General features: G+C 37.8%; 1 protein-coding gene across 3 annotated transcripts in view; it reads right to left on the bottom strand.

The window, feature by feature from the left end:
* Positions 1-1,673: 1,673 nt before the first annotated feature.
* Positions 1,674-26,271, bottom strand: part of LOC107778059 (uncharacterized) — a 30,787-nt gene continuing 6,189 nt past the window's right edge. The window contains exons 2-9 of one of the 3 annotated variants that reach the window (XR_001646318.2): positions 22,526-22,565; positions 15,017-15,152; positions 14,253-14,334; positions 13,977-14,152; positions 13,018-13,155; positions 12,790-12,929; positions 3,074-3,622; positions 2,049-2,187 (exon numbers count right to left, since the gene is read on the bottom strand). Coding sequence is in view for 2 of the 3 variants with exons in the window: in XM_016598237.2 (XP_016453723.2) it covers positions 1,955-2,187; positions 12,790-12,929; positions 13,018-13,155; positions 13,977-14,152; positions 14,253-14,334; positions 15,017-15,152; positions 22,526-22,565 (945 nt within the window). In the remaining variant the exon portion in view is untranslated. Of the gene's footprint in view, positions 2,188-3,073; positions 3,623-12,789; positions 12,930-13,017; positions 13,156-13,976; positions 14,153-14,252; positions 14,335-15,016; positions 15,153-22,525; positions 22,566-26,271 lie in introns of all 3 variants that reach the window. The other 2 variants (XM_016598237.2, XM_016598238.2) reach the window with 2 other exon arrangements.

Genomic DNA, 26,271 nt, shown 5'->3' with positions numbered 1-26,271 from the left:
TAAAATGATTTTAGTTTTATAATATGCTCATCAATATTTGACTCTTGAATTTATGCTTATATCTCATATGCATGTGATGAATGTTTTGTTGATAAAGTGTGTCGAACAAGTCGCAAGATTGGCTCTCTCACATGAGCAATTGCCTCTTACGTTAAGAATCGTGAAGAGATGAGACTTTATAGAACCTTAGATAATGTGAGGTTATATTTACTTGTAGAGGTCGGTCTTGACAACTAATCAGACTTACGAATTTCACTATTCGATTGTGGCTTGTTTTGTAAGCCAGATGGAAGATTCTCTTAGAAGATGGTTTGAGGATTATTGAAGTGAGAAACTCGAGTTAGACATTTGGAGGTGTCTAGACCAAGATCTGTACGGTGTTGAATGATTAAAATAATAAGGCACACGCGCCAATATAAGGTGAGAACACCGTAACATGTGTTTCATACCACGTGTGCTATCGACCAATGGGATAATGGAAGAATGAGTCCCTGCTTCTTCATTGCGTGAGATCCCAAAGAAGTTATATAAACTTTTATTAAGATACCCTTTGACCTTTTACTGTCTCTTGAAATGCCAACCAGTGTTGCTACTTTAGCATGGCACTAATAGCCATGAGTGATTCGGCAATGCAGTGCATGTCTAGGAAAACAGTTGATTTAGAATGGAAAGATTCGAGTAAAAAGGGAAGACGACTAAAATTTAGTAATTTAACTTGTATTCATAGGTCGACCATTACACTTACCACGAGGGTATTGGGTGTAATTGTGGATACAAAGTTAAACCTGAACTCGAGTTCACCTCTTTCGAGGATGAGGGATCAAATAACTAGCTACTGGAGTAGCGGATGATGTTTGGGGTATAGCGAGTAACAAGATCCTCATGATACTAGTGAATCATTTACGAATGTGATCGGATTTCTACATAGAGCTTTAGAATAACCTTAATAGGTTTGAAATATATTATAGCTCTTGATGCTCACAGGTCGCACAAACTACTTGTCTGTATGAATTAAGTGTGTTATTTATTCATGATACTAGTTTGAGTTCTAGCCCATCATGAGCGAAGTAGGAGATGTTGGGTATTAAATTCGGATACCGGGTCACTCTATATGGGCTGACCCAACCCATTTGGGAAGAGATAGAGTTTGAGAACAAAATAACTTCTTTGGAGAAGTTACTACACGTTTGGTTTTAGTTAAGAAGCAGTTTTCTCAAAGCAGTTTCTTTCTTTCCCTTTAAAAAACCCTTATTTTGGGCTTCCTATTCCCATAGAAAAAAATTCCAAGAAAAAGGAACGAACCTTTCTTCAGATAAACCTTCTTCTTTAACAAAGAAGAGTTTTCTTTTTTCTTTTGCAAAAACACACAAAGAAAGACATTTAGTTTGTGGGAATACACTTTGTTTCCTAGTGATTCAAAGGTTGATTTGGGGCAATTCTTTTGGTGGTGAGTTCAACAGTTTCCGCTGCGTCAATAAGGTACACGACTCATTGTTCTCGCCCCTCGTTATTATCTGTCAATTTGTGACAACATACATGAACCTGAATCATGTTGAACCTTGCAATTCCTGAAACACAAGCAGATAAAAATGCTTTTTATTAATAAGGGAGTAAATAGTGCTCGAGAAAAACTATATATCACTCGTAGTTCCTTTAGGGGCTGAGATAAAAGATGACCGAAACATGCACTTTGTTATAGGTGTATCCAACCTGTCTTGATGATATCAAACAACAATGTTCCAAAACAAGCTAGGAATACCATCAAGATGTTAGCACATCAAGTTCAAAAATAGTGAAATACCAATAATCTAAATTTGAAAAAAGACCAAAAGTCTATTCTATGAAAACGATCCAAAAAATAAGGGGCAAAGATCCAAATGGAACTTGCTCCGAGGTTTACTATCATATCAATGAACAGATGATACATTACATCATAAATTGGTTAACATGCCACCTAATCAGCTAGATCCTCCTCCTTGATTTTCCTCTCGTCTGATATCTGGAAACCCTCAACCTCCTCTGCAGAAACCTTCACTTTTCCGTTTGTTGTCATATCAACATCATCATTTGTCAGAGGCCCTGTTTGCCATATTCTGATTGTTCCATCTTCAGATCCTGAAGCATATGATTCTCCACTAGGAGCAAATCGAACACAGTGTACAGGACCATGATGGCCCTTGTTGCATGCTGCAATCAACCAAGGGTCAGTTAGTAATTATTGCTCTCTCCGTCCCATTTTATATGACAGTGTTTGACTAGGTATTGGTTCCCCAAGTACACACAAGTATACGTGGCCGTCAAGTAATAAAGTGACTTGAAAGTCGGATGTCGAACCCACAGAGACTTAGATTAATCGTTAACTAAGCAAACTAAAATCAATTAACTGTCTAAGATAATCAAAAAAATATTATTTTTCTACTAAACTATTATTGCGGAAATTAAACAAGTAATTAGCTAAATTAATTAGGAGCAAGCGATTGTGGTTGGATTTTAATCAATGGAGATGAAGATTCCAGGGTTAGTGGTCGGTTTATCAATCCTATTGAGTTCAATAACAAACTTATTAATCCAGATTATCAATGGTTGCTAATTGACCGGATCGTTTATATGAGTAGCATGTTCCCACAATACTACTTGCATATCCACAATATATCAATCCTATATTCCTATGGTATTGAGTCTATCATGAACGAATATAATACGGTTTTTAACTAAGCAAAACTGTTAGGTATATTCCTATCCTAACCGCGAAATCGTTCCCCGAGCCACGGGTTCAGAAACAAGCTCTCTTTAATTCTACTCTAATCTAAACATGGCTTTCCCAAGCATAGAATAGATAGTAGGGTGAATTGGTAACTATAACAATTCACAAGTTAAAACTAGAATTAAAGAAACCACAAGATGATAATCCGAATTAACAAAGATGTAATTAATAAACGTTAATAATCATGTCAACCACAATCCTAGAACGCGAAGTTTAGCTTAGACATGGTAGCAAAACAATAATTCATCCAAAGAAACGTAAAGATTACTAAGTTTGATGGAAGAAAGATGGAATCTGATGAATTCTGACCTCCACGGCGGCTCTGTGCTCCCTTCGGTCAAAAATTTTCGTAAAAATAGTGTTTAAAGACTATTTATACGTGTAGGAAAAAGGCCAAGACGAAATAACCAAGTCCAAAACCAAAAAGGAAATAAAATAGCCTTGAAATCCGGATCATGCATCGCCACGCAAAACGCGCGAAGCATCTCGCGGCAGGCCGCGCCTCGCGAGCCCAAACGCGAGGTAACAATCTCGCGACAGGCTGCACCTCGCGAGCTCAAACGCGAGGTAACAATCTCGCGTCGCCCGGAACTATTCCAATTCGTTGTTAGTGTGCTGCCAATTTACTTTTCCTCCAAAGTGGCTTTTGCCTAACTTTTCCTTTCCAGGTAGTGTCTTTGTCTCTCTTTCTTTAATTTCCCTTCATGCATTTCATCTCATTGCATCCTAATTGATCATTGTTTAACCCATTAACATAAGACAACTCCCATTCCAATTAGTATGAACTCGTTTGAATGCTCCAACAAATAATTTTCTCCAATTTCGTTATTTTTGTTCCACAATCTCTCGTCAATGTACCTACATTATTTATTAACACTCCAAATAAGTATAAAACTCCATAATCAAACTAAGTTGGGCATATTCAATATCAAATATAATCAAAGAGCAGTAAAAATGCAGGTAAATTAGTGTCAAAACATATGAAAATATGTCCAACATCACCACCCCACACTTAAACCTTTGTTCGTTCTCGAACAAACCACAACTATAATAGACGAAACAAAATTAAACTCCTACTATTCAAAGCACACTACCCTTATGCCCATGGTTGATAGCAACAACTAAACTTTAGCATATGCAATCTCTTACACTTCCCTTTATTTATGTCATTATTCAAAAATATTCACGACAAAGACAACGTGCTTATAACAATCCTAGCCTCAAAAACCGACTTAATGTCACAATGCACTCATGGCTTAAACACTCAACATCATAGAGAAGTCTAATAACGTTACCTATCCCTCGTGAAATCATGTGCCCTCGCAACAAAATCAAAGAGAGTAAGTGTAATCAACACATTCGAATCTCATGATCAAATATATTTTAAGGACTCACATATAAAAGAAAATATCTCTCACAAAAGAAGTCACATGCATGCAATTGGTACCATAGACTTGCCCTTAATGTAAATCTCTACTAATGTAAGCTCACCCGGTCTAAAATCAATTAGAACTTTTTATGGTTGTAATGTGGGCTAAGGGGCGGTAAGGATATATTTAGGAATAGTGGCTAACCCTCCTAATTACTTTAACACATCACATAATCAACTGTAAGCGCAAATTCTTCAATCCCAATCTTAATTTCACAACTAAAATCATCCCTAACAATGTTCCCTCTTTCTTTAGGCACTACTTTAATCCGTACCCACTAGCAAGAACAAGATATCAATTTATTCATCTAAATTTTTCCTTCTCATTTTTCAGATTTTTTTTTCCGCTAGTGGTGTATTCTTTTACAAAACAAGTGCACCTTTCTTTTGGTTCCACTCGAAAGCCGCCCAAATTCCATCCTTACTTCTTTTAGCGCTCATTTCACAATTAAATTGCTTTAAGAGGTAAAAGGATCAAAACAACGTCAATTAAGAATAAAAAGGGTATAAGCTTGTAATGTGGGTGCCAAATAAAAGTCTATAGGCTCAAAATGGTTAACTAGGGATAGATTTTATTTGTGATAGCAATAACGCTCGAAAAGATCAAAGAAAGCCTAAAATCATTTTTCAAACCAAGCCCCACCTAAACATTCGCTTCGACTCACATACGGGGCAAGTTCTAGACACAAGTACAATGACATGGACTACACAAAAATCTCACTTCGGCACATGACTCACTAAGAACGGTCTCATTCCGACTCTCAAACTAATGCTAGTATTCACGGAGCCACAAGATATTAAGCATTAAGCACAAAGTGAACATAAGTCAAGAAAATGAGACGCAGGCGTCACAAAACATGCTATCCAAATAACCAAGCCATCATAAGCCATTTTAGCACATAGGGAAGATACTACACATGCCAAACCCTAAATATGCTACTATCAAACAAGTCAAGGACGCCTAGGAATCTCATCTTTCTTCCTCCATTTTTTCCTAAGTCCTACTCTAAAACAATAAAATAAAAGAAAAAAACTACTACCCGATTCAAACTACATCCCATGAAAAAGAACCGAGCCACAAAGAAAAACCACGGGGGATTATTTCTACCTAAAGGAAACTAAAAGACATATTTTTGGATTTTGCTTAGACTTTAATCCCTCAAAAAAACTATTTAGGAGATCCATCATCGGGAAAAGTCCAATTTTTTTATTAAAAAAAATCGATTTTTCTTTATTTAAGCTACTAAAATACTACACAACTACGAAAATAAAAAAAGAAGAAGCTAAAATCAAAATAAGAAGTTAAACATTTTTACTAATATACTACTACTAATTATCTAGAGGAATTCGCCCACCCCAAACTTAAAAGAATGCAGTGTCCCCAATGCACAAATAAAGCAAAACAATAACGAGGGTGGACAAGAAACTCCCTGAAAGGCCAAAGGCCGAAGCAATCACGGCTCACGAGGTACTCAGACTTCCCCCAGGCATGGTCCTTTGTGTGGGCACCCCACACTTAATTCTCACCATCTAGCTCGCTTTTGCACTCTTCCAATGGCTTTGCTTCCTATGCTTATAATTCTTCAAAATAAAAACAGACACTACAAAAATAATATAATAAAAATAAAAACAAAAGAAAGCAGTAAAGCTGGGTTGCCTCCCAACAAGTACTTGCTTTAACGTCCCAGCATGACGTAGAATCTCGTCAAACCATTGGCAAGTAACACCTTCGACTTCTGACGATCAAAGTCACCTCCATAATAGTGCTTTACTCTTTGTCCGTTCACTTAGAGCGTTCTCTTGCCACCTACGACGCGCAGCTCAATTGCACCATGTGGAGTGACTCTCACTACCTCAAACGGGCCCGACCATCTCGATTTGAGCTTCCCCGGAAAGAGTCTCAACCTCGAATTGAACAAGAGAACCAATTGGCCCGGTTCGAACTCGCGATTGTAGATATTCTTATCATGCCAGCGCTTGGTCTTTTCTTTATATAACTTGGCATTCTCATACGCGTGCAAGCGAAACTCATCAAACTCGTTCAGTTGCATCAATCGTTTTTCACTCGTTAATTCTGCATCAAAGTTCAGCTTCTTTATCGCCCAATAGGCCTTGTGCTCAAGTTCCACCGGTAAATGGCATGCCTTCCCATAAACCAGCTTGTAAAGGGAGGCTCTGATTGGAATTGTGTAGGCGGTCTGGTATGCCCATAGAGCATAATCAAGCTTTGCAACCCAATCTTTCCTACTTGCACTAACCGTCTTCTCCAGAATCTGCTTTATCTCTCTATTTGACACTTCAACTTGTCCACTAGTCTGAGGATGGTAGGCGGTTGCAACCTTATGTTTGACCCCGTATTTCGCTAAGATATTGTCCAATAGCTTGTTACAGAAATAGGTACCCCCATCACTTATCATCACTCTCGGAGTGCCAAACCTTGTAAAGATATGCTTTTTCACAAAGTTAACCACAACCTTGGCATCATTGGTAGGAAGAGCAATGGCCTCCACCCACTTCGACACATAGTCAACGGCCACCAAAATGTACTTACACCCATTGGACGAGGGAAACGGACCTATAAAATCAATTCCCCATACATCAAAAATTTCAACCTCCATAATACCATGCAATGGCATCTCATGCCTTTTCGTAATTGTTCCTGTTCTCTGGCACCTATCACACCTCCTCACGAACTCATAGGCATCTTTAAACAACCTAGGCCAATAGAAACTCGATTACCTTTAGATTCAGTTCTTTATGTTCTCGGTAGTCCTTTTAATCTCATAACCGTTAGTCGCTTAGCCAAATCACTTAAATGCTCTTTTTATTTCTTGATGACCTTGTTTTTATACATGAATGCAGTACAGGGCGGATCATTGGTACCAGGCATGAATCGGATGGACTTTATTACCTTATCCTTGCAAAATCACATGGACTCACATCTTGTTTTCCTTTAACAACTTGTCATGTTAATGATTCACCAGATTTATTACATAAACGGCTGGGACATCCCAGTTTGTCAAAACTTCAAAAAATGGTACCTGGTTTATCTCACTTATCCACCCTAGAGTGTGAGTCATGTCAGCTCGGTAAGCATACCCGCTCTCATTTCCCTCGGCGTCTTGATAATCGAGAAGAGTCACCTTTTACTTTAGTCCATTCAGATGTTTGGGGTCCTAGTCGGGTTAGTTCTACCTTGGAATTCCGCTACTTTGTCAGTTTCATTGATGATAATTCCAGGTGCACTTGGATATTTTTGATGAAAAATTGATCTGAGTTGTTTTCCATTTTCCAGACCTTCAACGCTGAAATTCAAAATCAATTTGGGGTTTCTATCCGCACATTTCGTAGTGATAATGCCCTAGAGTATTTGTCTTCCTCATTTCAGCAGCTTATGAACTCTCATGGGATTATTCATCAAACATCTTGTCCGTACACATCCCAACAAAATAGGGTAGCTGAAAAAAAAAAGAATAGATATCTTATTGAAACTGCTCATACCCTACTTATACAATCTCATGTTCTGTTGCGTTTTTGGGGGGATGCAATTCTTACATCTTCAGCCATCCAGAATCAAGTTCAATTCTCTGTCGTGTTTCCCCACTTACATTTGTTCTCTCTTCCACCTCGTGTCTTTGGGAGCACGTGTTTTGTTCATAATCTTACTCCATGAAAAGATACGTTAGCTCCTCGTGCTCTTAAGTGCGTATTTTTGGATTACACGAGAACGCAAAAGGGATATCGATGTTATTCTCCTGACCTCCAGCGGTACCTTATGTCTGCTGATGTTACCTTCTTTGAAACTCAATCACACTTCACAAGTCCAGGTAATCACTTAGATATTTCTGATGTGCTACCAGTTCCATCTTTTGGAGATTCAGTCACTATCTCCAATTCATCTTCCTCAATAACTCCAGCTTCACCACCTACAGCTCTAATTCCACCACATATAGCTCCAGTTCCACCACCTAGTCTAGTTCAACCTTCTACAACTCCACCTCTCCTGACTTATCATCGCCGCCCGCGCCCAGCATCAGGCCCAGCTGAATCACGTCCTACACTTGACCCTGCTAATACTGCAGACTTGTCTCCTCTTAGTCAACCGATTGCACTACGGAAAGGTATACGGTCTACACTTAATCCTAATCTCTATTATGTCGGTTTAAGTTACCATCGTCTGTCATCACCCCATTGTGCATTTGTGTCATCTTATCCTCTGTTTCCATCCCTAAGTCTACAAATGAAACACTGTCTCATCCAGGGTGGCGACAGGCTATGATTGACGAGATGTCTGCATTACATACGAGTGGTACTTGGGAGCTTGTTCCTTTTCCTTCGGGTAAATCGACTGTTGGTTATCGTTAGGCGTATGTAGTCAAAGTTGGTCCCGATGGCCAGGTTGATCGACTTAAGGCTCGTCTTGTTGCCAAAGGGTATACTCAGATATTTGGGCGTCTCTCTCGTGGCCAAAATAGCACCAGTCCGCCTTTTTCTATCCATGGCTGATGTCCGCCATTGGCCTCTCTATCAGTTGGACATTAAGAATGTTTTTCTTCACGATGACCTTGAGGATGAGGTTTATATGGAACAACAACCTGATTTTGTTGCTCAGGGAGAGTCTAGTGGCCTTGTATGTTGGTTGCACGGGTCCCTCTATGGTCTAAAGCAGTCTCCTCGAGCTTGGTTTGGTAAGTTCAGCACAGCTATTTAGGAGTTTGGCATGACTCGTAGTGAAGCTGATCACTGTGTGTTTTATCGACACTCTGCTTCAAATCTCAGTATTTATTTGGTGGTTTATGTTGATGATATTGTTATTACCAGCAATGATTAGGATAGTATTACTAAGTTGAAGCAACATCTCTTTCAGAACTTTCAGACTAAGGATCTGGGCAGATTAAAGTATTTTCTAGGTATGGAGATTGCTCAATCTAGCTCATGTATTGTAATCTCACAACGGAAGTATGCCTTAGACATTCTTGAGGAGACAGGAATGGCAGGTTATAGACCTGTTGACACTCTTATGGATCCGAATTCTAAACTTCTACCAAGACAGGGGGAACCGCTTAGCGATCCTGCAAGATATAGGCGGCTGGTTGGTAAATTAAATTACCTTACAGTGACTAGACCTGACATTTTCTTTCCCGTGAGTGTGGTAAGTCAGTTCCTGGATTCTCCATGTGATAGTCATTGGGATGCAGTTGTCCGCATTCTTCGATATATAAAATCAGCTCTAGACAAAGAATTATTGTTTGAAGATCGAGGCCATGAGCAAATTGTTGGGTACTCAGATGCTGACCGGGAACGATCATCTTCTGATAAACGTTCTATGTTTGGATACTGTGTTTTAGTAGGAGGTAATTTAGTGTCTTGGAAGAGCAAGAAACAAAATGTGGTTGCTCGGTCTAGTGCAGAAGCAGAATATCGAGCAATGGCTAAGGCAACATGTGAGCTAGTTTGGATCTCAGCAAGATGGAACTTGTGTGTGATAATCAAGTTGCCCTTCATATTGCATCAAATTCGGTGTTCCATGAGAGAACTAAACACATCGAGATTGACTGTCACTTCGTTAGAGAAAAGATATTCTCAGGAGATATTGCTACAAAGTTTGTGAAGTTGAATGATTAGCTTGCAGATATTTTCACCAAGTCCCTTACTGGTCCTCGTATTAGTTACATATGTAACAAGCTCGGTACATATGATTTGTATGCACCGGCTTGAGGAGAAGTGTTAGATAGTTATGTAAATTATATAAATTAGTCCTAGTCGTACATAGAATAGGAGTATGATATGTATTGCATAAATAGGGTTCATTGTATTATAATTAAATAGAATATCAATAATAGATTTTTTCTCCCGTATATTCTCACAGTTCTTTTGGCGTAACAAGGAAGAAGGTAGACGTAGGCATTAGGCTACATGGCAGTCTCAGTCTACCTACAAATGAAGTAGGGCTGGGCTTTAGATCATTATTTGATGTGTCAACTGCATCGTTCTCTAAATTATGGTGGAGTTTTGAACCACAAAATCGTGGATAAATTTTCTGTGGAACAAGTGCTACAAGAAAGATCCTCCTACACTAGTACAGTGGGAGAAGATGTTTTCAGCTAGAGATCTTATAGAACAAGAAATATGGTGGGAAGTGAAATGTGGTTTCTCAACAATGTGGTTTCTCAACCTATTGGTGTGATAACTGGACGCAATTGGGAGACTACATCATGTGGTCCCTGCTGAGCATATTATTGAAGAAGAGCAGATTTGATAGAAAATGGAGACTGGACAGGAAATTAGACATCTGGTATCTGAGGAGATTGCTGAGCATATCTTGAATAATGTTAAGCTGATTTATGAACGAGATCATTTTGACAAAGCAAGGTGGAAGCTAACAGCAAGTAGACAGTTCACTGTGAAGAGTGCTTGGCAGTATATTAGACACGGGGAAGAGGTACAATTTACTATGAACCAATGTGGGTGAAAAGACTTTACTTTTTAAATTTCATTCTTTATGTGGAGATTGTGAAAGGCCAAATTACCAACAGATGATATTCTAATGAGGATGCAGTTTGCTAACCCTTCAAAATGCAGCTGTTGTATTTCACCTCAACAAGATACTTTAGCACATCCTTCTTAACAAGTGCAGTTGCTATTAGAATTTGGAATTATTCTGTGGACTGCTGGTTTGTCTTTTCCTCCCATCCAGTTAAAAGCTGCTATCATGGGTTGGTGGAATGCAAAGACAGTTGTTAAATTGAAGCCATTGCACCAGGCATTTCCATCAATCATGTTAAGGCAATTGTGGAAAAGGAGAAATGCTTTAAGGCACGGGGAAAGGGTCGCTTTTACTAGAATGGTTTAAGGAAATCAATAACTTACTATATCAGTTGGCAAAGTACAGGTATCCTTGGCTCCAATCTATCCCCAGATCATGGCCTGATATGAATGCTTTCTTTGAAGCTTACAAACCAGTGCTAAGCACTAAGGGGTTGTTTGGTTGGTGGGATAAGGGATGATAATCTCGGGATTAGGTACGGGATTATTTTTAATCCCACATTTGGTTGAATTTTCGAATCCGGGATTAATTTATACCACAATTGCAGTATTATTCTATCCCATATTGAGGGTGGGATAATAATCCCGGGATTACTTAATCCCGGGATAAAACAATACAATGACAAAGATGCCCTTTTCCAAGGCTCTTCCCCCAAAGTCCTTTAAAAAGTCCAAGGTTAAATTGAAAATGAAAGTTTATCCCAACTTATCTAGATATACCAAAAACATGTTTTATATTAATATTATACCCCGTATATCCCATTTTTAGTCCAATGAACCAAACATCTACCAATAAAAATATATCCACTAAATAATCTCGTCACTATTTAATCCCCCTACTATCCCGTTAGTTCCACAACCAAACAACCCCTAAGATTGTCTACTGGTCACCTCCTCCTCCCGAGAGCTATAAATGTAATTCAGATGGTACCAGTAGAAGCAATCCTGGTAGGAGTGCTATAGGATTCTGTGTCAGAAACTCCCAAGGTGAATTAATATATGCCAAGGCTGTGGAATTCCAGGAAACGATGTTAGCAGAAGCTTTAGCAGTCAAGAAAGGTTTACAATTCTGTGTGGAGCATCAGTTTGACACCTCTCATTATGGAGACTGACTCTCTGGTACTAAAGAAGGTTCTGGATGGTATATGGGAGGTTCCATGGAGTATAACTACAATTGTATCTGCCATCCAGAAGCTCAAAAGGGGCCAACATGTGCAGATACATCATACATTTAGAGAAGGCAACACACAGCTGGTTTTATCACAGACCTTGCCTTTGATCATGCAGGTGATATAGTGTTCCAGAATTTTGGTGAATTACCAGTACAAGGGGGAAAAATCCTTTATCTGGATAAGTCACTTTGTCCAAACCTGAGGATCAGAACAATAATTGCATACAAGGGAAATATGATTATGGTTGAAACATGATGATTGGAAGCAAACAAGTTTATTCAAACATGCTGAATCTGCCTAATGGATTCTATGTCGGATATGTGAAGAACAATGTGCAAGAAGGGAGGAGTCCAGCAAATGGTCAAAATGTACATCATCTGGCTAGAGTAGCGTACTGCTGCTGCCACTATACAGGTTTTGCATGGTATATTTATGCAATTTTCACATGATGCATGATACGACCATTTCGTGCTTTAGGGAATCAGTTCGAGGAGGATACAATGACCACAGGATGATAAGGAGATATGGCAGCATGATGGAGTACATTGAGCCAGATTCTAGCTATGAAAATTTTCAATTTTTAGCATGCTTTACTAGCTCATTGTGTAAAACCAAGTTAAGAGTTTCGTATTGACTCTATTGGTTATAGCTTTTCTTATTGTTGCTAGTTCTAATTTTGAACATTATGTAGTGGATGTTTTTTAATTTGGGTTATTAATAAAAACAACCATTAGGCATGCTGCCTAGTCGTATATTAGACCCCCAAAAAAAACAAGTTCAACTGAAACTTGACTGACCCAAAGTATAATAAATCCTTAACATCATATTAACATAACTATTTTTTTTTTTTGCAGATGCAGAGAGTTTGGAACACATACCAAGCTCTTCACCAGTGTGGAAATTAAATACACGAATCCACATGTCTTCTCCTCCAGCAACAAATTTGAGCCCATATTTTGGTTCCAAGGAAGCTGATTCTACAGTGCATGGCATGTTGTAGCTCTTCACCAATCCAAAGCTTCAAAAAGATAATGATAAGCAACATTACTAAAGGCATAGACCTATTAAATCCCTTTTCATAGGGAAAATTTTGGTAGTGAACTTACTGATTTGCATCCCAAAACTTGACACTGAATCCGTCACAAGTTGTAATGTAACGACCATCTTGACTCACTTCAGCACTAGTCACTGGGGACTTTGTCTCAAGCGTACGAACTATATCCCCAGTTCTCACATCCCACAGTCTGCATATATAAAAATTTTAATTAATGTAACACAACGGATGCCTAGAGACCCTGTTATGATCTCTCAATATCAAATGATTAAATATACAAGAGCAAGAGTAAAGGTGGCTATACTGACTTTTTCTGGAAGCAATTAGGATTTCTCACTGTACAAAGGGGTAAACTCTTCAAAGGGAAAAAGGAATTCAATCAACAATACTCATACATCAATGCTAGAATACCCACAAGCTGCTTCAGACGGACATCAATATATGAGCATTATACACACACCAGCATGAAATACTCTGTCAACAATTATTTTAAATTGCAGAACATATTCCCAATACTCAGCAACCAGATGACCATTATTGTAGAGGTTTCACTTTCGCCTTTCACCTATGTTTTATTCATTTTTGACTGTGCAAGGGTGGTGTATCCACCTAGATCAAGGAAGGCAGCATATTTGCAGCCAAAAAACCTATCATTTGAGAACTCACAATAAAGGAACACACGATCACATTAAAAAAGGTTTCTGTACTAATAAAGGTTGCCATCAAAACCCTTCCACAAGAATATGCTACTCTCAAACAAGAGCAGCAACGTGTAAAATTTTGAAACGCCTTCCCTCAACCAAATAAGAAAAAGGAGAAGAAAGAGCAAGGAAGGTAGGGGGTATCTCTGGGAGAAGCTTCTTAGTAAGGAATGCAAACCCAATTCAAATACTGGGTATTTTTCAATAAAGAATGCCAGCCTAAACGCAAAGGTAGTCATCCTATAGAAACTTCGAAGAGATCATAAGACCAGAATTTTGGCATATTTCTGTTGAACTGACAAAACCATACCTAACACCTCCACTGTCAGTACAGGAACTTAAAATTGTTTGATCGCTGTGAAGCCATGTAACAGCTCTGACTGATCCAGGAGTCTTAGCCACTTCTCGAGGAGCTGCATCAGGGCGATTCATATCATATACGCGCAAAACTTTCTCCACTCCACCAGTAAGTAGAAAATTAGTATCCTGTTCCAGAAAAATAAAAGCAATAGAAGTGGAAAGTTGAGAAATATTAAAGAAATGATGCTTTATAGCACAAACGTAGCATGGAGCTTGGTCTATATACCTCGGAAAAAGCACAGGCTCGAACAATGTGCTTATGCGCAAAAGAATGCAGTTCATCCCCAGTTAACGCATCCCAAATTTTCCTGTGGTAAAATGACATTACAAACGTCATATTTTTCAACAGAGGCACTACTAAACTTGTTAATTCCTCCATCTTTTCCTTATGAAAGGAGCAATAGAGTGAAAAACAGTACGGAAAACCTATTAAGAAGCCTAAAGCTGTACAATGGAAGTGCAGGACGTAGGACTCATCTTATCAGAATCAGTCCTAGACTTATTACATTAATTTTCTCAGACCAAACATTGGGTTAACAAGTCATACTGGGCTAAAACACCAATGAGTAAGTGCATACATACAAAAAGCAAGATCCTTTCAGCCTTTTCTTTTTCTTTTCTTTTTGCCGTAAGTTGAGATGGTTGCAACTATTGAATCAACTTTAGCTTATCTAATAAGAAATCCTGAAATTCAGGCTCAGCCTATATCGTTTCATTATTTCGCACATTTATGAATACTGAAATGCTATCCATATAGAAAATATAGCCTTAAATATATACAAGAATGACATCAGAACAACTTCTAAAGAAAAGAGATGCTGAAAATTCAAGTCATGACTTCCAAAACAACCATCAACAACAGGACTATTGGCTGCTTAAGTTCAACCCCCCCCCCCCCCAAAATGATAGTTACAAAAACACCTTGGGAGGGCCATACACGGGTTCATGATAATTAAAGTGAGATAGAAAGTGCCACAGAGATTTACATACGCAGAGAAGTCAGCAGAGCCAGATGCAGCACGCAAAGCATTTGTGTCCAAGCAGCAACTCCATACTGCTCCTTTATGTCCTTCAAATGTTCCAATCCAATCTCCAGTCTCACCATTTCTAAGCATTGGGCTGGAATCTGACATACATAAATGAAATACTCTACTTTTTAACATTCAAAGCTTTGGAAATATAGCTAACCTTAAGCTAGTGTCCAAAATCAATGTCAAACTCATGTCTGTTATAACATTATGTGAGGTTCCATATTAACTTCTTTCTTTATTTTGATAAGGTAAGGTGTTTTAATAATAGAAAATGTACCAACAAGGTACCAAGAAGTTTACAAAGGGGACTTGATGATACACAAAGACAGTCTATCAAGTCCATAAAATCAAAAACAATGATCACTTTGTTTCTCTCTTGTGTGCGTCGTTGTGTCTATCTGTTCAACAACAACAACAACAAACTCAGTGTAATCCTGTGTCTTTCTTTTCACTTTGTTAATTTACTAATTGCAACTTAAATTATTTCTTTTTCTTTTTGTTTCAATTCTTAGTTTTAATTGAATTTATTTATTTATTTATCTTCTTCTCTTCTTTCTTTTCATGTACTCTACTGTTTTTTTAACAGATGCTCTACTGTTTTTTTACGCTTTGTTAATTTAAAATTGAATTTTTATATTATTCTATTTCTTCTTTTTTTTCAGTTTGTTAATTTAATTAAATTCGATTTGTCTTCTTCTCTCTCTTTTTTCATGTGCTCTACGATTTATTTTGGTATTTCTAAAATTTCGCTTTGCTTCACGCTTTAACCGAACCGAGCCCTTGTCACTTTACTGCGCTTCACGCTCTCAAAAACACTGTCCATGCGGATATTTAATTTGGACCCAAAACACCTTCTCTATCATACTTTACATGTATAACATTCTTCCAGATAGCTTCTCTATTATCATTCCATCTCCACAACTATTTGCATGAGACTCTTATTATGCACTTTTAGATCTCTAACCCCTAATATCCCTTCCTTCCCCTTCTTCTTTACATCTTGTAATTTTTTCCCAATTTACCAAATGAATCTTCCTGTTCTCAGCATTTCCTTCCCAAATAAAATCCCTCCTCAATTTGTTAATCTTTTTTCCCACTTCTGATGGAACAGGAATCAAAGACATTAAATAAGTTGGAATCCCATCCAATGCACTGTTAACCAAAATAAATCTTCCTCTAATTGATAGGTATAGCTTCTTCTACGCTGATAATTTCCTTTCACGCTTATTAACAACTCCTTGCCACATACTAACATCACATCTTTTGTCTCCCAAAGGCAATCCCAGATAAGTAGCAAGGAAAATTTCAATACTACAACCCAATATATCAGCAACCTCTTCTATATACTCCTCAGCACTAACATAGAACACACTACTCTTAGATGTATCTTTAAACCAGAAATTTCCCCAAAAGCAAGCAAAATTATACTCACATACATGAATTGCCATTTATCAGCTTCATAGAGCACCAGAGTGTCATCCGCATATTATATATGACCGACCTCCAAAATGTTTCTTCCATTATCTTCAATCCCAAAACCCTTTATACATCCACTATTAGAAGCTTTACTTAGCATTTTGCTTAAGACTTCCATTACTAGAACAAAACAAACAAACAAAAAAAGAGACAATGAATCTCCCTGTCTAAGTCCCCTTTGAAACTTAAAAAACCTTCTGGACTCCCATTTATTAAGACTGAAATCTTACAGTAGAAATGCAAGTTTTAATCCATTAGATGCATTTTTCACCAAACTTCATTTGCCTCATAATGTCAAGAAGAAAAGACCAATTAACATGGTCACATGAATTCTCTAGCTCCAACTTATATATCACCCCTTTCTTCTTCATTTCCAACTAATAATCAAGACATTCATTTGCCACCCGTTAAGCATCTCCAATTTGTCCTCCTATTATGAAGGCATTTCGATTGCCCGACACCAATTTATTCATAACCCCTTTTTAATATTTCAGTTAAAGTTTTAGCTATGATCTTATAGACATTCCCCAATTCACCAATAGACTGATGGGCCTATAATCTTTTATGTTCAGAGCTCCTCTCTTTTTGGGGATGAGAGCTATAAATGTTGCATTGAAGCTCCTCTCAATTGACCCTTCTCGATGAAAATAATCTACATGTTGTCAGAATATCATTTTTCACAATCATCCAACATTTCTAAAAATAGTCATATTGAATCCACCATGCTGAAGCCACATATATTCAAATTTGAAATACCCTTTCCCTTAAAGGACCAATTCTTCTTTGGCAACTCTAACATTAAGTACGACAACAAAATCTTTCCTATGCTAGAGACAACTGGATCACTGAATCAGGACTCCAAATTCATAAAGTTAAGAGGAAAAAGAAATGATATTTTGCACATCGGTAACAGCTCCATGTGGGATAAGCCCACAACATGCATTCTTTTACTTTTAACTTTAGTCTGAAGGTGTAATTTCCACCAATTATGATTGGATAAAAAGACTAGGTAGCTATGTTCCTAAAGCATATAACTCTTCACAGACTAGTGATATCAAAAGTTTAGGCCCCGCTTGTTTCTATTCAAATTAAGATGTCTGAATTTGAATACATCTGAATATTAAGATGTGTATTAAGATTAAGACGTTTGAACCTGAATACATATCTAAATATTAAAGATGTTGTAATAAGTTTTGAGTACTAAATAATTAAGACTGTTTGTTTTCTCAACATCTGAATATATAGAACTAGTCTTTATTTAAAAATTAATAACTAAAAATTCAAATAAAATACTAAATCTAATACTATATCAACAAAATATTTTTAAAAAAACTATATGGTGGTCGGTGGTGGTGATGACTAATAGTGGTGGTTGTGGGCAGTAGCTAGTGGTGATGGTGGCTGAAAGTAAAGGTTAACGGTAGTGTTGGTGGTGATTATTGTAAATGGTGGCTAGTGGTGGTAATTGACTCTGATGATTGGTGGTGGTGGTCGTTGTGGTTGAGGATGGTTGGGGGTGGTGGTGGTGGTAGTTGATAATAGTGGGCAGTTTCCATGGAGTTAAAAATGGTGTGTGGCGGCAATGGTAGTGGTGTTTGCAGTGAAAGTGGATGGAGTTGTGGTGAAATGTCATCTTTATAGAAATCCTTGAATCAAGAACATCTCGATGATATTAAAACTTTGTTATAGGTCTTATTAGATCTATTCAGACCCATTGAGTAGTTGCTAACAAAACAAACGCACTTAATAATTGAGATCTGCATGATTAAAATTCAGACCTAAAAACAAACGCACTTAATTACTGAGATCCGAATGATTAAGATTTGAACATTTATTAGCAAACAAATGAGGCCGTAACTTCAAGAAGAATCAAGCTTGCTCTAGCTCATGCAATTCCAGCAAAGACGACATGAAAGCTCTTGTACATTGTGGTAATTTTACCACATAAAGCACATATCTCAATGCAAATTATATTTTCAAGAGCTAAAAGTGATTGAGGGATTCTATTTGGTGCTCGCAATATTTGTTAAGTGTTTTATATCTTCAGGCAGCATCAATATCATTAAATTTTAAATTTTTAAGTATCATCAGCAGTTTTTTTTCCGAAACTCCTTAGTTTCCCTATAACCAAAAGCAATGCAGGCATTTGCACAGTGCATAAATATCTCTCAACATACCAAAAGTAGCAACTTATATATGTGCTCCTAATCAAATAATGTTTCATCCCAAAGCTGGTTATGGTGGTTAAGTTTGGTTATAGACACAAAAGAAGTCTGGTTACCAGAGACCAAGCAGAACTTCGCACTTTTTCAGACTGATGATTGGTACACTTTTTCTTTAAGGTCATAGGGGATTTGAGAAAATAAAGTATACTCAATCCATCTTTCCACAAGATTGAACAGAATCTAGTTTTTAAGCAAAAGTTGAACTAAGTCGAACCTTTCAAATCCAAAATTCTTCTATGCTAAAACTAAAAAGAGATAGATAAAACTTTTTATAGCAACTTCTAATGAAGCCATTTGCCAAACACTACCTCAGGTAACTTGGAGTTCAACTGTATCTTGAAAATGAGATCACAAATTTGGAAAATTAGTTCTTCTGTATTCCACGGGAGAATTGAGACCTACATGCTTAACCATGGTAGATTGGTGGAGTATGATATCAGCACTTCACCTAGATATGTACCTAACTCAATTTGCTCCCAAATTCTCTTTTTTTAGTAGATAATCTGTTCCCAATCTTTTTTAATAGATAATCTTCTATTCTGCTCCCAAATTTTGAAACATAAAAGTAAGTTTAAAACCAACCTCTTCTATTACCCTGTCATTTGTATTAAGTCTACTAAAGTTGGCTTTTAATTTGATTTTTGTTAGTAAAATCACCATAGATCTTAATTGTTTTATCTCATTCTATTCCGATCATTGTCTATTTCATGATCTTACAACGAAGCATATTATTGCTAAAGGACATTTATCTGGTGATCTCTACATTCTTATGAATGGGAGCCTTGGTCTATTGCATGCACCAGTGCCGTGTCTCCATTTGAAGCACATTGTCGATTGGGACATTCTTCTCTACCTACGTTGAAGAAGTTTTGTCCTCAGTTTCAGAATATTTCCTCATTGGATTGTGAGTCATGTCGACTTGCAAAACACTATCGCATCTCGTTAGCTCCAAGGGGTTAATAAGCGAGCAGAGTCAGCTTTTGAGTTAGTGCATTATTATGTTTGGGGACCATGTCCTGTTGTTTCAAAAACTATGCATAAGTATTTTGTCACTTTTGTAGATAATTTTTCTCGCATGACTTGGATTTACTTTATGAAGAGCCGCTCTGAAGTGTTTACTCACTTTTCTACCTTGTGTGCTGAAGTCAAAGCTCAATTTAACGCTTCCGTACGTATTCTAAGTGATAACGCTAAAGAATACATGTCAGAGTTATTTCGGTCGTACAAGAGACAACATGGTATCAAAGCCACATCTGTGGCTTCGCCGGAGTTGAGCTCTGTCTCGCCGGAGTAAGCTTTGTCTCGCTGGATCTCTATCATATCTCGAGAACCTAGTGGCCGGATAAAAAGCACGTGAATTACACGCGTCGAAGAAGTCATTCGGACCAGATTTTTCCGGCGAGCACGTGACGTCGCCTGAAGCCTCTGTTTGAGGTCTGATTTATCTCTCCGGCATCGCCTTGCTATTTCCGATGTATATCAGGTGGTGCTCTGATTATCGAACTGTTGTTGCAAAGTGAAAATCTATTCCAGGTTCTGTTGCTTCATTTCTGCTCTCAGTCAGAATTTGAAACTTCGATTATATTTTGTTGATTTGGTTGTTTGGTACTCTTTGTTAGTTTCTTGATTTGGCGATGATTATTTGGCCCTGTGTTGGTTTTACTGCTCTGGATTGGTGATACACGTTTGGTCTCTCATGTTTGGTTCCCATTGTTAGTTTGACTCTGCCACTAGCATTGGTTTGTCTATTTTGTAACTAAGTTTTGTTGGGTTCATTGAGAAAGTGATGGATAAGAAAATGGATGATGGAAGTAATTCAAAAAGCCAGGGGTACGTTCTGGTTTCTGCGGAAGAATTTGTTAGATTCTGCCAGTATCAAAAATCACTTAAGGAATCTGCTTCAATTACTACTCTTGTTGAATCTGGTGAAACATGTCTTGTTACGTATTGAAATAAATGGATAATTGATTCGGGTGTCCACAAACCACATGACAGGTAATCCTAATCTTTTTCTAGCTTTTGATCACACAAAGCATCCTCACCCATTACTGTAGCAGATGGATCAACTTGTAACAATGTGGGACTCTAACACACTCTAACAAAGACTAACCACCATAGGACTGGAGGACAGGAATAGAGAGACAACATTCCTTGTAAAAAACCCACCAGAAACAAATGGGATAGTAAGAAACAGTGCTACTAGCAGAAGTAGAAGCAGGAAATACAGAGGAGGAGGTAGGACCTGAAATTCTGATTTGTAGCTCCATTGCTTCTCATAATCTTGTACTTGGAACCTAATTAAAATGTAACACAAGCTTGCAGATGGAAAACAATTTGAGAGTAACTTAGGCACGAGAAAAGTTAATATTTGATCCCCCTTGCTGTAATGCGTGAACCAGTGCCCTTTTTTTGTACTAGTCAACTGCTCAATATGAAATCATGTTTCCTTGCAAGACCCATCCTCATAGATCTGTGTCCACCTTTACGCAGTTGGATATAAAATTATATATTTTTGAAAACTAAGAAGTTTCAAAAGCTTAAACTTTCTATTTCATCGAGAAAGGCTTCCTGTTGGGGGTTCCGACCCTCCATGAAACCTCAGAAGTTTCAAATGCTTAAACTTTATATTTTTCGAGAAAGGCTTCATGTTGGGGTTTCCAACCCTCCATGAAACCTAAGAAGTTTCAAATGCTTAAACTTTCTATTTCATTGAGAAAGGCTTCCTGTTGAGGTTTCTGACCCCCCATGTCTCCACCTACTTGTGGAATAGGGTTGACATCTACACTAATACGGGAAGCCAGTGCAGAGTGTAGTGCAGCACACTTTGACATCAAAACTCTATTTCTTCAAGAGTTTCTGCACCAAGTATATTTGGAACAGATCAGTTCAGGGCTAGTTTAGCAGAATTGAGGGGTAACTGAACCGAACAGAGGGCTCGACCAGCCCAACTGAGCAGGGGACTAGTCCAGCCAATATAGGACATCATCCAATCATTAAAACATTAATACAATTTATTAATACTCCTTTTCATTCCTTTAAACTTCCTTTTATAATTTTTCTTACAGCTTTCCTTACATATTTTCCTCTTGGATTATTGTTAAACGCAATGTAGTCCTCTTTCATAAGCTCCAGTATGCCACTATCAGAACTAGGACATTTTCAAGAAGTAAGCATAGGAACCTACATTTGAGGAGAATCCCCTCATCAATGTTAATAGTCTGATATCATTTGGGAATTGTTGGTTGGCTTATTCGACCACCACATGACCACAATCCATTTAGCTCAGCTGATCCTTAATTTTAAGCCAACAGAACGTACTGACTGTTACTCGTCCTTTCAATAAGTAGCATTCTTCTTTCTTTCTGTCTGTCTGTACCCTAGCCCCTAGTTCCAAAGATAAAAACGAAAAGAAAATGCATACATGCGCAAATCTTTCTCAAAGAAAAAAAAAATGCATGCATGCGCAGACTGCAAGCATACTCGCAAAAAGATAGATAACTCATGTTCTCACCCATTAGCAGTGTACAATTAAAATAAGACTTAAAGAAGTGATAACACCAACATCAAAATTACATGGGCGATCTTCGGTATGATTACAATCTGAGGCTTGCTCAGTTGGTAAAAGCACCTCCACCCACGACCGTTAGGTCCTGGGTTCGAGTCATGCTGGAGGGGAAGTGTGGAAACACTATAGATCCTCCTAATTTTGGGAGGGGTTTGAAATGAAAAAAAAAAAAAAAAAAAGCTCACACCATAAAGTATCTTACCAATATGCAACAATAGAACTCCCTCCTTGATAGTGCTTGGCTGGGCACAAAAAAAGACTTTTGAAATTTATGGTCTAAAACATATTTGTGTCGTTATAAATCATCTTATTAAGGGTAAAATAGGACGTTAAAAGTTAAATTGCTTCCAAATATAGAATGTCATTTTGTTCAATGACTGAAAAAAGGAAATACTATTACATAAACTATGCATTAGTGGAAAATAAACATGCCACCTGGATTTATATCATGACGACAGGTGTCATGGAAATTATTACGACAAAGAAGAATGACGTGTTCAGAGGGTATAAACAACACCCTCGGGGTTGCTTGCGTATGCACCATGCATGTTAGCTTCGAGATTAAACATAAAAGAATAGTCATGGGCTAATGATTAAAGTCATTAACAGCTACGAATATAAAAAGGAACAATCAATCCCTGATTACACGCAATTTGCTATTATTATCCCAACCGTTACAAATCAATCATGTAATGGGCAATTATTGCAATAAATGACAGAAACGAGCAGGAGCTAAACAAGGCAAATGGTTACTAGTGATAGTACTATTTAAATCCCTCTTCCATAGCTTGTATCCCCATCAAAAATTCTACGAAGTCATATTGTCAATTATAGAATTCTCTTACTGTTCTCTATTATTGGAAGACTATTTCTTGCCTACTGGAGAAAGGCTGCAATCATCAATAAGATTTCTATTTCCTTTATTCTCTAAGTTTATTTATTTGTTATTATTATTCTTTTTTCACATCAATTATATCTAGAAAAGTGAAGTAAATCGGTTGTTGGAAACCCGAATTATTTTATTTGCTTTGAATCTCAAAAACTATTTTTGGGGTTAAACAGTTTGGCAGCGTTGTCGGGAATCTAACAATCTTTCAACTTTCCATTTATATTTTCACTTTATCGACAAATCATGTCTGGAACTAATCAAATTACTCAGCAGGGGAATGGACAAGGGGAATCTTCTCCAAGAAATTCGCCTACACATTCTCCACAACATTCACGTGATAATTCACCAGTCAGATTTGCTGATCATAGTATCGAGCAGTGCAATGAAGAACAATCAAGTTTGCAGGAAGAGTTAAAACAATTCATTGCTCAGCAGATTGGAGAGGCATTACGAGCCAGTTAACACAACCACATAAAATCCTAATTCAGGGCTTGAAAATTCAGGAAGTAGAGAAATTCCAAGCAGCTCTGGAGTAGGAGGCAGGTACTCCAAGTAATCCTGATTTACAAAATTTAGTTCTAACCTAGCAGAAACAACTCAAGGAACAAACCAAATGGATAGAATAAATATCGGGTGTACCGCCAGTAATCAAAGGTGTGGATATGGACAAATATTCACAACCATGTAAACCTAGTGTTGCACCTTTGCTCATTCCTAAGAAATTCAAGATGCCGGATATTCCCAAATACGATGGAACCTCTGATCCACGAGACCATGTGACTGCATTTTTCACATGAGTCAAGGCAATGATTTGACTAAGCAAGAAATAGAGTCGGTGATAAAATTCGGTGAAACCCTTACAAAAGGAACATTAACATGGTATTCTCTTTTACCTGAAAATTCAATTGAATCGTTTGCTGAGCTTGCAGATTCATTTATTAAAGCACATTCGGGAGCCCAAAAAGTCGAGAAACAAATGGAGGCATCTTTAAAATACAACAAGGAAGCACTGAATTACTCTGAGAATTTGTGCACCGCTTCCGGCGAGAAAGAATATTGTTACCTCCCGTACCTGATAATTGGGCAGTAATAGCTTTTGCAAGAAACTTGAAGGAGATAAGTTCAGAAGCTACGAGAAGGTTGAAGGAAAGTTTACGATAATTTCCACCAACTACTTGGAATGATGTCTACAACAGGTACAGCATGAAGCTTCGAATAGACGAAGGCACGGTGTCCCATCCAAAGGTGGAAGACAGGTTCGAGCCTAAAAGATCAGAGTCAGAGCGAAGAAATTGCATAAAATAGGTATGAGCCTTATATGGGACCAGCGAAGCGAGATCACGTGCAAAAAACAGAATAGGTACGATCTGATCAAAGGTCAAGGCAGAGGGAGGTAAGTTCTTCACGAGCTGGAAAAGAACGAGAAGTAACGAGGAATAACGACCAGAGTCCCGGACCAAAATTAGCGGATTACAATTTTAATGCAAGTACTTCAGAATTAGTAGTGGTATTAAGAAGCATGGGATATAAGATACGAAGGCCAAGAGAGATGAGGTCAGATCCAAGCAAAATAAGTCAGGAGTTTGGTGTGAATTTCACAATAATCATGGGCACAAAACAGCGGATTGCAAGCTCTTACAAGGAGAGGTTGACTACTTGTTGAAGAAAGGTTACCTTACGGATTTATTTAGTGAAAAGGGTAAACAGGCTTACATGAAGAATAGAGAGGAATCACCAAAGCCTCCATCACCTAAAAGGACAGTGAACGTCATAACCGGAGGTGAAGAGGTCAATGGGGTAACATACACGGGGACAAAGAGAACAACTACAATATCCATAACGATGGGAAACGCATTCGACAAATTCTGGAAGGGGAGAGCATAACATTTGACGATGAAGACGCAGATGGCTTGTTCATACCCCATATGATGCATTGGTAATTTCTCTACTTGTTCATGATACTAATGTAAAACAAGTTTTGATTAATTCGGTAAATATTATATTACTACACGGTTAATGAAATGCAAACAACGGATCGGATAATGTCTGAAGCTCGATCTCTGTCCGAATTTGACAATTCAAGTGTAATAACCAAGGGAGAGATCACATTGTCAACTTTCACCGATGGAGTGGTGAAAGACATTAATAGCCTGTTTGGTCAAGCTTCTCCAATCGTACAAGCACTTTTTTTGAATTATTTTTCAAAGTTGGAGTATACGGCCAAGCTTTTGGAAGAAAAAAAGTGATTTTGAGAAGCAGAAGCAGTTTTGGAGAAGCGGAAAAAAGTAGCTTCTCTCCAAAAGCACTTTTTTGAAAAGCACTTTTGAGAAAAATACACTTAGAAGCGGTTTTTAAAAGCTTGGCCAAACACTAATTGTTGCTTAGAAGTGCTTTTCAAATTAATTAGCCAAACAAAAACTGCTTCTCACCAAAAGTACTTTTGAGAAAAGCACTTTTGAGAAAAAAACACTTCTCAAAATAAGCTGATTTTTGTAGCTTGGCCAAACGGGCTATAAAATTCAAGTGGTGAAAGCTGATATGACTTATAAAATAATTCTAGGAAGATCATGGATTCATGAGATGGATGCATTATCCTCAACTTTGCATCAAATTATTAAATCCTCATCACAATGGAGAATTCTACAGATTAGGGGAGATCAATGAGCAGCACGAGAAACAAATACGGCGGCTGTTGCAAGTGGAACAACCAAGGATGGAGAAGAAAAATAGCAATTACAGTGCAAGCTAAGGAAACTACTGAGCCCTCAGCGACTGTAGTATCAGATACGGGCATCGAAGCTGATATAGACGGCAAACCAGAGGAGAATGAAACAATTAAAACAACATCAGAGGAGCTCGAGGCTGTTATCTTATTCATCCACTGGCCCAAGAGAAGAGTTTATATTGGAACAAACCTTAGCCCGGAGCTAAAGCATAAAATAATTGAATTTTTACGGGCTAACTCTGATTGTTTTGCTTGGTCGCATTCAGATATGACATAAATTCCACCGGAGGTAATGACTCACAAACTTAATGAAGATCAATTACACCCACCGTTA

Source organism: Nicotiana tabacum, chromosome 13 (assembly GCF_000715075.1).
Source record: "Nicotiana tabacum cultivar K326 chromosome 13, ASM71507v2, whole genome shotgun sequence".
Lineage (NCBI taxonomy): Eukaryota > Viridiplantae > Streptophyta > Magnoliopsida > Solanales > Solanaceae > Nicotiana > Nicotiana tabacum.
This window is presented reverse-complemented; position numbering and strand designations above follow the sequence as displayed.